The sequence below is a fragment of the Micropterus dolomieu genome, linkage group LG13, assembly GCF_021292245.1.
Source record: "Micropterus dolomieu isolate WLL.071019.BEF.003 ecotype Adirondacks linkage group LG13, ASM2129224v1, whole genome shotgun sequence".
Taxonomy (NCBI): Eukaryota; Metazoa; Chordata; class Actinopteri; order Centrarchiformes; family Centrarchidae; genus Micropterus; species Micropterus dolomieu.
In genome coordinates this window covers 20068846-20085082 of record NC_060162.1, presented here as the reverse complement: position 1 = coordinate 20085082, position 16237 = coordinate 20068846, and the positions used below count along the sequence as shown (strand labels likewise).

The following is a 16237-nucleotide window of genomic DNA, read 5'->3' as shown; positions in this document are numbered from 1 at the left end:
TGACTGGACTGAGGGCAGAGTGGAGTCCGTGAGAGCACAGCATCTTCACTGTGTGTTTAGTGTTGAGTCCTCTTGATCTGAGATGAAACACTGTTAAACTGTCTGTCCTCTTCTGTGTTGCTTTCTGTCTCAGCAGTGGGACTGCCCCAGCTTTTGTATTCTAACTGGAGGAGCTCCAGAGTCTTCAGGAACCTTCCTGTCGTCACCACAGCTCTCCACTGGGTGGAGCTGTTAGTCAGGAGTGCTGATGTCTCTGGATCCTTCCTGTTTGATCAGGAAGTTTCTAACTACATACAGACAAAGACACATAACAGAGGGATTTTACATTTAGATTAATTATTATCGTAACAAATCTTTTGTCATTGTCCGCCATGATTTCTCACCAAATTTAACAAATTCTTCAAAGAAAGACTACAGACTGCAGATTGCGACATTGTGCTGAATTTGGAGAGCGGTCTCAGGACCACACTGCTTTGGAAAGGCTCCGTCTCCTCCAGGATGTTGTGTTGAAGTTTGTCCATTAGCTCCAGACTGCTGCGGAGCTCCTGTAGGTTTACACTGGGTGGAGCTGTTAGTCAGGAGTGCCAACATCTCCTGGCTCTTATGCAAACAGTCATCAGTACAAATGAAGATTTCACTTGCAATACAGAATCTATTTTTGAAACGTGGCATTTTAATACAGATAAATGTAATAGAGATAATGCAGTGCAGCTCTCCAGCATTCTGTCTTACTTTCAGATCTGTTTCTCTTGTAGATCAACTTTTCTCATGTAATATCATCCCTGCTGAGACAACACATATGTAGGCATGATTTAATCTTCCCTCCTGTTTTGTCATGCTCAAAGGGAGAGAACGGGAAAACTTGGCCAAAAAGAAACTGTCAAGAAGTTGTTAAAGTTACTGATTGGTGCATGCACATTTTTGGGTCATTTTATTTTTACTTAAGTTACTTTTTTTGGACAATGCAAATTTGTTTGTTCTATACTTTAATTGAATTGCTTGTTTTCTCAGTGTGCAAATAAACCTTTCAAAAGTAATTTGTTATTTAACTGTGAGCTATATTTCAGAATGTTTTTAAAAAAACAAATGATGCTTTAAAAAAGTGGTGGGGACAAGTCCCCAGCGTCCCCAGTATAAATGACACCTATGTATATAAGTGAATCATCATTTTAATAGATATATATATTTTAATTCTTTCTATTCTAGAAAACCGTAATCCATGACAGACAGCCTCCTCAATGGATGTTTAGTCTTTTCGGGTCTCAGATGAAACACAGCGTTGTTCAATTCAGTACGTAGTTTCCTCTGATCCTTTGCTGTCGTTTGCACATATCTCCGCTAGATGGCAGCCTTTTCTTCCGCTAATATTTACCAGCAAACTTACCCTCCAAACGCCAGCAGCTTTCCTGCTGTCTCAGCACTTTGCCACTAGTTGTCATCCTAGTTTAACAAAATGAATTTACACACGAGAAAAGCCTACCTGTCGATTATACAGATTCTAATTAATACTGTTCGTCTGCTGTTCTTTACTATGTTTATTTTTGTGACACACACACACACACACACACTGTTTCTTTCAAAAGTGAACAACACCACCATATCCATACTATTACACATGAAATGATCACGATGCACTGATTTTTACAGTGTGCTGTACAGGTCTGAAGAGATCGTCATGTGAAAAAAATCAATCTGGATGAAGCACCTCATGTTTTAACATAGATTTCAATGAAAAAAGGAGAAAACTATACACTGAGTTTTTCTGAATTAATATAATATTGTGTATTATTAATGTGCCATAATTGTGATTGAACCAATAAGAACCAGTTGTTTTTTTTTTAAGTTTATTTAGAGAGTGTACAGAAAAGACTGACATGGAGGACTGTGCAGAGAAGTAGGGCACCAAAAACAACACAGAAGGCAGGTTTTAAACCCACAGTCTTATTTTCAACATATTCTATCTCTCAAAAAAAAACAACTAAAAAAACAGGGATGGATGATGAAACCTGGACTGGCAAACACAGCGCTTTGCTGCTCGGGGATATTGTGTCAGGGTTGGTGTCAATATTTTTGACACATAAAGAGAATGTATGAGCTTTTTGAGGGGGGAGAGATTAATTTTTTTATTTTTTGCCAGGCGCTCACCTTTGGATGAACTCCCCAAAGTGAAGGCAGGATAGAAGTGAGGAGGATGAGGAGAATGAAAGGTAACAGAGGAAGGATGCGGAGGAGGATGAGGAGGAGAAAGCAAGACTCAGCTCCATGTAAATCATCCGCATTGTTCTCCTAATGCTGCTGGTGTGCACAAACACGACACACACATACGTTAAAGCTGCTGGGACAGCAACAAACACATACACACAGTCCCACACAAAGAAAATCTCAGGCACAAACTCGTACTTCCTTGTTCCTGTCTTAGTTTGTCCCTCACAGAGATGGTTTTTAATGCGCCATAATCCCCGTCTTTCCCCTGAACACATAAAAGAGATATCCTTATGTCTGTGTAAGTGGTTATGACGGCCACCAGCAAACACACACACACACACACACACACACACACACACACACACACACACACACACACACACACGCTCAGAGCCGCCAGCTCATCAACATGCAGTTATTCATTTGGCACTGGATCGCATGCTGTTAATTGGCTGCCAAGCAGAATGTGTGTGTTGCTGTGTGTGTGTGTTTGAGTCTGTACCGCAGAGCCGGGGTTGCTTAGAAATTCCCGTCACGTCTCCGAGCCTCGATTAAGACGTTGCTCCAGTTTCGAACAGACAGACATGTGGGGAGGAGGGGAAGAGAGGTTGATAGGGGGAGAGGATGCAGCAGGGGGGGAGAAAGATGAGAGAACGCCAGAGGAGTGGGAAGAGAGAAGAAGAGGTGATGAGGCGGGACTCAGCAAAGGAGGAAAAAAAGTGAAGGGCGAGTGAGAGAGGTAGAGGTATGCTGCAGTGGTCCTGTGTGTAGGACCTGGAACTGATAACTCTCCTGTGCTGCTTTCCTTATCTCCGTTATAGAGTTGGATATTTCGGGTATCTACTGTGAACTGTAATAGTAGAAGTCCTGTTCATTTTCTGCATAGACAATGTTAGGTGACTGGCATTGGTGAACTTCCAAAGGTTGGAAAGGTATAAAACTCTTCCTGGTTAAATCCTCAGTACAAACATTACACAAGGAGCAACTGCGATCAGGAAATATTTGGTTCTTTGATAAAAAGTCAACAATACTACTCTGTCTACATATAATGTGTGCAGCTAATATTTAGATACCTGATAAAACAGTTTACTTAAAAAGTCTGAGCCAATTTTGGATGGCGTTGCCTGGCCACGACAACGGCCACAAGCTGAAACGCGTTGGTTTCACAATTATGTGTTGCTTAAGTTTTACCTCTTAAAACGTTTTCCCTTCCCAATGCACCTTGGGAGGAGGTGAATTAGTTACAATTCCCTATCCACCCAACCTCTTAACAATGACGGGCCGTTCCTTAACCCTAACTTTTACTGTAACCACTGCGAGAAAGCAATCACTTCAACCTAATCCATGATGTTTTCTTAACCCTATGCAAGTTGTTTTTTTCTGCCTAAACCCGACCAAACTGTAACCATAGTGGTGTATGACCATAAAATACTGTTGACCTGTGACTTGGAACAGGTTTGGAAAGTGCTGAGAAATAATTTCGTCCTGCCGATAAGGGCGTCAGATCATAAAACAGCAAGCATTGTTCTGCGGGAAATGACCAACAACATTCTGTCATTTAATTGGGAGGACTTGTTGCTTATGAAAGATTTCAAAACACCTGCAGGCATTGTTTTCTGTGACACTGCACACTGGCGTTGTCTTTGATCAACTTGATTCAGGATGCATCACTGAAAATTTTCCCAGCGTCAACATGCACTAACTCTCTGGAAAAGCAGCAATTTTCAACCCCGTTTGACATATTCCAGCAACTGTCCCCTGACTACTTCTTCGTCTGTATGGCACATTTGGTGGGTATAACCCAGAGATGGAGACTCGAGTTTGAGACTCGGACTCGAGTGCGACTTGAGTCGCACACACAGTGACTTCAGACTCGACTTGAGACTCGTCCTCAAAAGACTTCAGACTCGACTCGGACTTGAGGCGTGGGACTTGTGAACAATGTTTATTTTTTAGGATAAGTCTGATGAGCTTGCCGTTATTACCTCCCTCTGTTACCTATAACCTGCCTACGTAACATCTGTGCGGCCGCACGTGAGAGAGGACAACAAACACCGGCAGCTGCTGTGCCATTTATCATAAACTTTGGCTTTAAAACTTCATGCAACAAGACCCAAACAAAGAAGCGCTGAACGCAAATATGTGGTGAGTGAACATGTTTAGTTCAGCATTGGCCATCTAACGTTAGCTTGCTTCTTGCTTCAGCTATGAGCTACGGGAGGTTTACTCCGACTGTCATTCGTTATGAAAAGATGAACGAGGGTTTGTTTACTTGCCAAACTTGTGGTGGTCGGTTAACCTAATCATTTACGTCCCGCTGGCTGCCATCACGTTAATTATTGCCGTTGGCTGGAAAGAGGTTACAGGTTTATTGTTGATCATGTAGCCTAACCTTACAGTTTTATTTAGTTATAGCCTAACATTATACTGGTTTGAGAGTCTGCAGGGTGTGTTGACTTACAGTAGTTTAAGCTGTCATTGATTGCATTGGACATTATAGTTGTGCTCTGTGAAAAACAGGTCACAGTTTATTGTTTTGAGAGTCTGGGGGATGAGTTGACTTACAGTAGATTATAAACTGTCATTAACTGCATTGCACATTACATGGTTGTGCTCTGTAAGTTAAAAACATGTTACAGCTTTATTGTTGACCATGTAACTTTACAGTATTATTTAGTTAACTTTACACTGGGTTTGAAACTCAACAGGGTTTGTTGACTTAAAGTAGTTTATAAGCTGTCACTAATTGTAGACACATTGTACATTAGGCTACATGGTTGTGCTCTGTAAGTTAAAAACAGACAGATTTATTGTTGATTATGCAACGTCACAGTTTTATTGACTTACAGTATTTAATAAGCTGTCATTAATTGCATTGCACATTACATGGCTGTGCTCTGTAAATGAAAAACAGGTTAACAGTATTCCTTATAGCTATGAAGTTTTATTAGCAACCTGGATTGAACGCAGCAGGTGATGACAACATTCGTAATAACCACGAGAGACTTGAGACTTGACTTGGACTCTAGCTCAAAGACATGTGAGCATCTCTGGTATAACCCTATGGGTACAACAGGTGTCATATGACGCAATGGCTGTTGCACTTTTGGCTCATGGATATTGTAGTATTTTCCGTCATAATACATACCAAAATGAGGGGAAAACAACTTCTCAGAAAGAAGTTGAAATATAAATGATTAAAACGGATGGCCATAATATAAACCTAGAGCGTCTTTAAATTATTCAGGAGACCCTTGTGTTTCTTTGTTGACTTCATAAGAGGGATATCATAAAAAACAACCTTTGAAATAGGAATTCACTTTGCAACTCTATAAGGGAGGATGACAAAGAGAAAAAGTTAGTGGAAAAAGTGACAGAAGACACCAAGAAAACTGTGAGAAGCTTGGTATGAAAATATAATTAGAAAATAAGAAATAAGAAAAAGTGAGCAAAACAACTCCATGAGAAATAGACACACGCACACACACACACACACACACACACACACAGGCACACAATTGCAGGGAGTGACTAGGGTGATCATTTGAAGGTTATACATTCTGAACTTTTGGTTTGTGCCCTAATGAAGCCATGAGAGACTGCTCGACGTTTCTAGGTCACACATACTGAGTCACACGATGCACAATCTTGTCCTCAGTTGCACGTGCATGCTGTACACACACATACACAACACACAGATTTTCACTGCAGATCGCCTGTTATGTAATCATGCCAGAGAGAGAGAGAGAGAGAGAGAGAGAGAGAGGGAGAGAGACAGAGAGAGAGAGAGAGAGAGGGGACAGGCGCCGCAGCCTAATCAGACACTAGCAGACACACACACTTCTCACAGCTGTCTGTCAGACTGACTGCGGCCATGTTGCTCTTTCCCAGCTGCAGCATCCAAATGGCTTGTCATTGTCTGTATAAATATTTTGATTTCAACCACAGAGTCTTTACTATTTACGTCAGCCTAGTCAGATGGTGACAGCAGACAAAAACTGCTCAGTTCCTTTGTAACAGACATAAACAAGGCTTTATGCCTTGTGGTGCTCAGCGGCATGAGGTCACTGGCAGCACATACATGCAATTCCTTAACCAAGGACTTTAAAACTACCCATTAGTAGATAATGAATTGGCCTGATTTGTATCATTTTTTTTACTTTCTGTCCTCCATTTAAAGGTCATAAAGCAGGGTTAATTAAAGAACTTGCTATCTTTTTTTTGTGGATGTATTTATGTTTTCTCTATTTTTGTGACCTTGATTCTCTCCTATTTCATATGATAGTAAAAGTAAAAGTGACCCTGTACTTTTATGCACTCTCTTTCTCCCTCTGTGTGTGTGTGTGTGTGTAAGGTTGCGTGCGTGTGTCTTAAGTGTGTGTGTATATGTAAAGGACCGCAGTATAAGTGATCAAGGTGCTATCATGTTTGTTTGATGGAGGATAATTAAATAGGTAATAGAAACCAGCCTGTTCTCATCACTATCGATTCATTTGTAGCACACACACGTGCACGCACAGACACACACACGCACACATACACTCATATGTACACACACACATGCACATGCACACACTCACTTACAGGCCCAATACCCTAAAGCCCCTGGTCTCTAAGAGGAGATGTCTGATACTCCCACATCAGCTATCAACAACCTTTCATGTTTTAATGGGTTTGTTTAACCTAATCCACATTAGCGCCCATCCTTCAGCCCCCGCCACCACAAATTCTTCAGTGCGGCAGTCCAAATCCATACACTGAGTCCTTCTCTGAAAAGTGTTTTGTTTGATGAAAATCAAACAAATTATCCAGCAAAAGACCCGTCCCCCATCACAAGCATCCTCTATTCCCTTGATCCATGAATCTGTCAGAAAGCCAAACCACAGAGGTGAAGTCTGAAGACTTTCACTGCAAATTTAACTTTCGACACCACCTCTAATCTGACTGTTGCTGACAGGACAGTGCCTTGGTGAGAGCAGACACAACTCAATCATATACATAGAACACAGGGTACATAAATACAACACTAAGATAAAAACATAAATGCACAATAAAACAGTCGGTTAAAAAGGTAAAAAAAAAAAAAGATGGCAGAAAATGAAATGTTGATGTAAAAGATGGGACCAAGCAGACAGGATGGATTCTTCTTGCCTATGTAACTGTTTGCTGTAAAGATCCTGCAGTTTCCTGTGCAGTGCCAAGAGTTATTTTGCTACAGACATTAACCACCATATTGTGTACACTTTTGTGTTTGACCTTGAGAGATTGATACCGGCAGATAAAAGAGAAAGTAAGCAAAGAGGTGCTACCATGTCAGTATTACTAGGAAATGTCAGTTTATTGTCTAGTGTGGTTCCCAAATACTTGTAGGCCTCCACTATTTGTATATGGTATAAATATAAATATAAATCAATCATGTCTTTAGTCTTTGACACATTCAGTACATGATGATGATTTTGAAAAATAACAAAAACAGGACAACTAGTCTGTGAGCTTCTTGTTAGAGCTCTTGAGGTGCTTGTGTATGTAGTTGAGCAGAGGTAGTGTGGCATCTTGAACCCCCCTCTTGGTTCGATTATGCAAATTAAAGAAGGTCAAGAAGAGGTCTGGCCCCGTTCAGTAGTTCTTTTTGATCAATTTTTCAAATTATTTCATTACTAACAAGGTAAGTAAGGTAGGGTCTGAAGTCATTCAGAGACTTTGGAAGTTTGGTTTTGACAACAGGAACTATGCTGGATTGTTTCCAACCACAAGTTCCTCATTGCATAAAGTAAACCAAAAACACATATTGTAATAATGTGTGACCTGCCAATCATCACTGTGGTGAGGGAAGCCAAAATCATTGCCAGCGATTAGTTTAGCCCTTTCTTAATTTACAAAGAAGAGCATTTTGAGGCTAGATAATCATCTGTATTGTTATTAAATTTAGCAAGGAATGAACTACTGTTGTAGTACTCAAGACCACTTTTTGATGGTCTTGTCTCAGTCTCAAACATAGAGGACTTGGAATTTTACTTCATGACCAGTGAAGACCATAACCATGGGGATATCAATAAATCGCCTGTGCATTGTCTGATTTATTTGTTAGCATCCTAACTTTGACTGGATGTAAAACGTACTGCTTCAAATGCAACCAATAACATGACTCATTGTTAGCTAATTAAAATGTGTTGTTACCGTTAACAGCTGTCACCCCTCCCTGCCCCCTTTGACAAGCACTTCAAAAAAGTGAATGGAGGAGACATAAGCTGTTCTGTCTGGGAGCAGGAGGATTTGTCAGCAAAATCTTCGCAATAACATTTGGCTAACTAACCATAAAGAATTAATCTGTAAAACAATGTGCAGAAGAAAACACAAAGCAATCTGTAAATTCTGCAGTGCCACCTTACGGGGATGGCTGGGACCCTGTTAAACTTAAAATAAAGAAAGGTATTCTATGTGCATGTGACGTTAGCAAAGCTAGCAAGATTACCTTTGTCTTTACTGTGTGATTCAGGGCACTAGTTTTAGTTACTTGCCAGCTATTTGCCTAGCTAGGTGCACAAGCTAGCTAATTTAGTTACTTCACTCAATATGTTAAGTTAGCTAATGCCGTGTTAACTTTGTGGGAGACTGAGGACAGGGCATGTGGTGAGAATTTGTCCCTAAGTTACATTTTTGCTTGTGATAAACAAGGATGAGACAGGGCGTATAAAGTTATGTCGCTAATGTATAGGCTAATTTGAGTTACATCAACGTTATGATGTCTGCTGCAGCTCCCGACATTAAAGCTATGCACTGTGGTACCGCTCTCTCATTTGGGTGAGACAGCTAAACTAGAGATGTGACAGCAGAGTGGAAACCGAGTATGCACCTCTGCTTCTCTGAAAAATCAATAGGTTGCTCTTTATGACCATAAGTACATGGCATATTACTTTTAGATTGCTAATTTTGAAATATGGAAGACAAGAGTCACCCACAAAACCTAATGCTTGCACGAAATAGTGTTATTGTTATTGTTAATAATTACAGCGATATAATTTTCAACAAATGAATTAACACTTTCGATTAAGATAATGACTTTGTGGAGGAAAAGGGACTGAATTTAACTCATGCATGTTTGTTGAAATAATATTATCATAATTGTTTTGAATGTTCTACCTCAGATTTGTGAAGTGATCCACTGTTTAGCACAAGTGTTTGTTCTGATCATAAAGAAAAGTTTAAAACCACAGTTAACCATATGGGTTAACTTATACAATAATGCACTTATACAATAATGCAATTATAAAATCAGACACAGGCTACAGTATAGAGAACATATATATACACACTATAAACAAAAACAATATAGACAGACTGAGACAATAGTGCAATGAGCAGAGTGCAAAGGATACAGGAGTAAATTATTATTATTATTATTATTATTATTATGTACAGGTGGATGAGATATACAGGTACATATACACATATATGCATACATGTACACATGTACACAGTGTGATGGAGCATAGTGCAAAGGATGCCGGAATAAATTAGTATTATGTGCAGGTATTATGTACTTGAGGTAGGTGGATTTGGTAAACAGTATATAAAATATACAATATGTCAATATGAACAGTATGAACAGCTCTGAATCATGATCCCAGAAACCTGAAGGATTCCACAGCAGACACAGGGCTGTTGAGTATGGTGAGGGGGGGCAGAGTGGGGGTGCTCCTCCTGAAGTCCACGATCATCTTCACAGTTTTGAGCATGTTAAACTCTAGGTTGTTCTGGCCACACCAGAGAGCTAGCTGATCAACCTCCCGTCTGTAGGCCGACTCATCACCGTCCTGGATGAGGCTGATGGCCGCGGGGATGGGAGTGGGACTACGTATGAAGCTTGTTGTCAGTGAACTTAAGTAGTTCGACAGACTGGTGGGAGAGGAAAGACCCGTGGGGGGCGCTAGTGCTAATAGTTAGGGTGCTGGATGTGATGTTCCCCAGCCTCACCTGCTGACTCCTGTCAGTCATGAAGTTTGTGATCCACTGACAGGTGGAGGCTGGCACAGTGAGCTGGGCGAGTTTGGTGCTGAGGATGTCCGGGATGATGGTGGGGAACAGAGCGATAGGCGTCCTTTAATGTTGTGTAGCAGTGGTCCAGTACTGTCTATACTTTGGAAGTTTATGGTAGAGGTTTGCTCTGTTGAAGTCCCCGCGAACAATGAGCAGGGAGTTTGGATGTTTTTTCTCCACGTTAGATATCTGGTCGACCAGGTGTAGTAACACCTCACTAACACAGGCCTGAGGTGGAACGTAAATGGTGACCAGAATAAACAAGGAAAACTTCTGCGGTGAATAAAAAGGTTTATAATTTATGAATTATGTGTCTTAGTGAAGGCCGCACGATTTCTTCAACACTGTGACATCTGTACACCAACCTTCGTTTATGTAGAGTCCGTGAGCTCCGTTACGCGATCTGCACGGAAGAGATTAAACCCCGGCAGGTAAAGTGCGCTGTCTGGGATGTGCGGGGTGAACCAGGATTAGGTAAAACAGAGGCCGGCAGATCTGCAGCAGTCCGAGTTAGTTCTGTTGAGGAGCAGCAATTCGTCCATTTTGTTGGCCAGAGAGCAGACATTCGCCAGGTGGATAGAAGGGAGCGCAGTGTGAAAACCCCGTTGTCTCAGCTTAACCACTGCGCCAACACACTTCTTCCCCCTTTGGCGTCTCCGGCTGCCTCTCCTCCAACTAATAACTCTGGGAAAGTTCCAGGTTCGATAAAGAGCGGTGGAATAGTGTGAGCAACTGAAAGTCCAATATTTAAGAACTCTTCTCTGGTAAATGTTACCAGAGAGGGACGGCAGAAAACAAAAACACAAAAAGCACTACGGAGCGTAATCCAGAGGCGGCTTTCTGCGGTGCCATCTTGGTTGAACAACAAACATTTAGCGTGATAATAATTGATTTCAAATGGATTGAAATTTTTTATCGTGATAACATTTTTGGCCATATCACCCTGCCCCAGTGTTAGGTGGATGGTAAACATGGAAATGTAGTGTTGAATAAAGATGTTAATAAAGAATCTGATTTCTGCTTAGTGCTGGTATGTGGGTGTTTTTATGGGAATGTGGTTTTTTCAGATCAATTTATGAAGTGCTTATGATCATGTTCATCATCATTTTTTTGTGTGTCAAGTGTGGGGCTCTGGTCTTGGTCTTGACTCGCTCTCACCCTCCCTCGGTGTTGGTCTCGACTTGGTGTTAGCCCCTCAAAGACTTGGTCTTGTCTCGGTGTCAAAACACTCTTTCTCTTGACTTGGTCTCGGTTTGGGCGGTCTGGACAAGCCTAGAATGAACATCAGGTAACGTGTTTGGGAGAGAAACCGTTACAGATTAAAAGGTCAGTTCCTGCTAATTTTAAAAAGTCTGTAAAAATTTTATCTACTAATGCATTTCTTTGCTGAAATCTATATTAAAGTTCACTCATTCACAACTCTCTATATAATATCCTCGTTAGTTTAATCAGTGCTGAGTTTGAGATTTCTGGCACCTTGCATACTAGCAGAGAGAAGTGTACATGTTAAATTTACTACTAGTGAACTGCACTATATGTGGTTAAATTTCCCCATAAATTTAATCTAATGTTTTAAATAATGATTGAAGTTGCACAAAAAAGAAACAAAACATCTGTTTCCATCCTCTCCTTTTTCCATCCTGTTGGGGTGACAACTATCTTAAAACCTTGCCACATAAAAAAGAAACTTGTCTGCATGGCTTGACACCGCTGCTTAGCTTTTTGTTGATTTAGGTAAACTAACCCTTTATTGATTTTTGTATAGTGTTGAACAGCCGCCTCAAATTTCCTTTTTCTCCCAGCTCACTGTTTCAGCATAACAGCGGCTTGGGATGAGATGATGATATTTGAGTGTAGTGTTTGTGCACAGAGAAAAAAAGTGTATCTTTTAGATGATTTTAAAAACAATAATTTTGAAAATACTTTATGTACTGTATTACCCATAGTTTAGCTAACAAGTGCAATGTACAAGAGATATTATTTACATGTATATATTAAACATTTTGCATGTGGCATCTGTTTCAGTGCAAAAACTAAAGTGCCTGTTGTGTTTGCCTTTTCAAAGTAGCATCATTTAATTTAACACGATAAATAAACCACAACATGTTTCTCTCCTCCACATGCGCCTTTGTTCTCTACATGTGTGTGCCTTTGTTCTCTGTAATGTGTGTTGTTTGTCCATGTATCTGTATGACAATGATTAACTGTGATGGATGATAGTGACCTAATAATTGTGACAAGGACACAACATTAACATTGAAGCAGGGACAATGGCAGTGCAGCTGCGTGGCCACTGCATTATTCAGACAACACGGATGGATGGAGAAAAGTTGCAGGGGAGAAAATGGGGAGTGGGGACAAGAGGGGACAGGAAGAAGGGATGAGGTATGGGAGAGAAAGTGGGGATGGGAATGGGGCTATGTATGGAGCGATATATGAAAAGAGTGGTGGAGGTATACAGTGAGGTCAGATGGATGCACAGTACAGTTTCACAATATATCTTCAATATATCTAGAATACAAAAGATTCAGTAAATGTATTCTCATATTGGAAAGGCACTGTTTAATGGGTTAAGCTACAGCTAGTCGTTATTTCACCTATTCACCAATGGTTGGCCAGCAAACACGCCACCCAGCCCCCACCCTCGTTGCCACTGGAACTATTAGTGGAAACACCATGGGGACACATAGATAAAGCCTCTCATTACCAGAGTACTGATCTGTAATCACCGCTGTCCTTTAACAAGTGATATGACAAACTAGGCCCAGAGGACTGTTTTTTGCAGTATCTTTTCCCTCAATCTCTGCGTACCTTATGTAAAATATCATGTTTACATTGCTGTCTAGACTGAAGTTTCATGTGTTTATTCCCCTGTTAAATAGCTAAAAAGAGAATGAATCAAGTGAAGTCAAACTTGCTTGTAAAATGGTTAAAATTTACCTGTTTGGGCCATCATAGCTAAGCTTTTGTTGATACTGGATCGGGTTAGCAGGCTTTTGGCCAATGAGGTCAGGAGGTTTGGTGTTGCAGTTCCTGTATTTGGTCTTATCATGGTCTATTTTAAGTTTTGCACTATGTTAAAATTTGTTCCGTCTTGCCTTTGGTGTCAGCGAGCTGATAAAATATGCATGGTTTGGACTTTTCACCTTTCCGATTTTTATTCCTTGTATAAATCAAAGGAAAATGGAGCCTTTTTATGGTTGGAGCTCATCCATGTTTGATGTGCAGCCAGGAGGGAGACCTAGATAATAGAAACTATCAGAGACATACAGCACTCTGTGTGTGTGTGTGTGTGTGTATGTGTGTGTGTGTTTGCGTGTGTGCGCACGTAGGCGGGTGTGTGTGCATGCATGTGTGTCGGTCCTCTTTCGGATTCTGTTTCATTCCCAGGCATTAATGGACTTGAATGTATTACGACATACACTTTCAGAAGGTCTGACACTGAGCTAAATGGGTTCACACACATACACACACACACACACACACACACACACAGATATATACATGCCTGCTATTAATAACCACATTAAATACTGCAGTAGAATGCAACAATATGAGACGGAATCAGCCACTATGCCAAATTCTTGACTGCTTGATCAAAAGGTCAAGCAGTCAAGAATTTGTTTCCACTCTTTCAGACAGATGTTAAAAAGCAGACATTCAAATTGTGTGCTCTGAAATGCCCTCGTCTTAACCTCATACATCATTCATTCATTCCTTATCCAGTCAGACAAATCATCCATTAAAAGTAATTCAAACATTCATTGATTTTTCTGCCAGGGAGAGTACAAAAAATCAGGATATAAAAATGCCTCTCAGGGAATATCACTAAGGGAAAAGCACAAACTTAGCAAAGTGATTCATCATCAGTTGCGGATAATAAGTGAAAGTCTCTCTGAGGGACATTTTAAGTCATTTTAGAAACATGACATAATAATGGCTTATTACACACTGTAGTGAGCAGTACTGTTGAAGCAAAGGCCAGACCGAGCAACCATCTCTCAGAGATTTATGTTCATATGCAACTATTTTGTATTAACTTTCATTACAATATCTGTTTGTTTGTTAAAGTATTGTTACAGTAGTAACAGTCTTTTATTTTTAGGCAACTAAAATTACATTTTAGCTGACGCTTTTATCCAAAGCGACTTACAATTGCAATACATGTCAGAGGTCGCACGCCTCTGGAGCACCTATGCGTTAAGTATCTTGCTCAGGGACACATTGGTGGATTGAACCCAGGTCTCTTACACCAAAAGCATAGTCTTATCCATTGCGCCATCATTGTTTTGAGGTCTCACATTATCTACATAAGCTGAGATTGGCATTACCGTTGTGCTTTAAGGAAGGAAACTCTACTGATTTTACATATATGTCAAGTGATGACATGTCAGTGTCAGTTGGGGGCTACAGGTGAAAAAAAAATCGTGGGATGTGGCATTAGAAATAATTGAGTTTACCAGACCTCTGTGGCCCACTCCTCATCCATGCTTGAGGCTAGCGGCTAAATGCAACATTAGCCACAACTAGCACAAGACACCTGAACGTCCAACTTTACTGTCAGTGGTTGAGTTGTATTGTGGGTGATGTACGCGTCAGGTTTTGACAAGGAAGAAGAATGTGAGAGAATAAAAATGAAATCTCTGGTTCGCAGCATTGATCTTGATTTTTTTTTTTTATTTCCATTTGAGTGCAATGCTAAATTGGCGGAATGCTCATTTTAAAGGTAAGTTCATGTCTAGCCATACAGAATTTAGTTTTTACTGTGCCCAGATTTTAAAATATCTGTCATTAAGATTTGTGCTACCATCCCAAAAGAATGGAGGTGAATGGAATGCTCAAAGAATTGAAAAATTACATTTGAAAACTCACCAGATACCGTATGCCCATCGCTCAGGATAACCCACAGACCTTGCTGTAAACATTTTTTAGTAGGACACTTTCTTTGGTAGAGTGAAATTCCAATAAAGACAGCATAACTAAAATTCTATTTACCTTCACTGAAATTAAATGTGGTGGCAGACATTGAGATCTGGCTATCTCAAAACCTGTGCACTTGACACTGAAAGTATCTGCATGTCGAGCTACCACAAGCTGTATGTGTGTATGTTTTTTTTGTGTGATTTGGGTGAACTGATCTCTTAAAAAAGTCAATGCGTAGTTGAAGCATAAGGTGAAACATCTGTCGTATACCCAACCTCCTCCACAAATTCACTTTATCCTGTGCTACATGAGTGTCACACTACTCAGTGCATTGGCGATTAATGTGCATAAGCCAGTGAACGAAACTCACAATTCAAATTCATTGCATGGAATTCCAAGGAGAGAAGGTTGTAGTGAGAGCCACTTCATTACAAATATATGATGCATTACATGTATGTGATACTGAGCAAGATACTTGCAAATGTGCAACAGACATCCAGGGAGACAGTGTTACACACTCAAATAATACACACACACACACACACACACACACACACTTTTTTATTGAAATACAATATCCAGGTGATGCATTGCAGTCATTAGTTTGTCTATGCAGAGCACAGTAAATATTAAGACAAATGGGATGTTTCTCACAGACACCAACGCATTCTCGCAGCTATTAACTCCAGTTTATGCATATCTGAGGAACACCACATATTTTCATATCATGTACTGCAGAAAGTGGTGGCCATGGTTTTTGTATTACTAGGATATTGAATTTTCATATAAAAAGTACAGAATTGCCACCTTACATATAGTGTAAAATGTTTTAAATGTGAGCCCAGTCATCTTCTGTACCAACACTTTTTGAGATCAAAGAGATCAAAACTGAGACTTGTTATTAGTTTTGATTTAAATTTAACTGAATTGATTGGATTGTAATGAACAGAAATTAATCTAATCACACTCCACCACATTTAACTGGACTGATCTCAACTAAAATTAATTGAACATATTCATGCAGATTCTATTCTCCCTAATGATAAAGATCAATAGATTAATTTATTAAACT

At 40.2% G+C, this 16237-nt stretch overlaps 1 protein-coding gene across 1 annotated transcript in view; it reads right to left on the bottom strand.

Annotated features, from left to right (window-relative positions):
* LOC123982245 (heat shock protein 30-like) overlaps positions 1-16237 on the bottom strand; it is a 17855-nt gene that overhangs the window by 606 nt on the left and 1012 nt on the right. The window contains exons 3-4 of the mRNA XM_046067671.1: positions 465-568; positions 166-173 (exon numbers count right to left, since the gene is read on the bottom strand). Coding sequence (XP_045923627.1) covers positions 166-173; positions 465-568 — 112 coding nt within the window. The remainder of the gene's footprint in view (positions 1-165; positions 174-464; positions 569-16237) is intronic.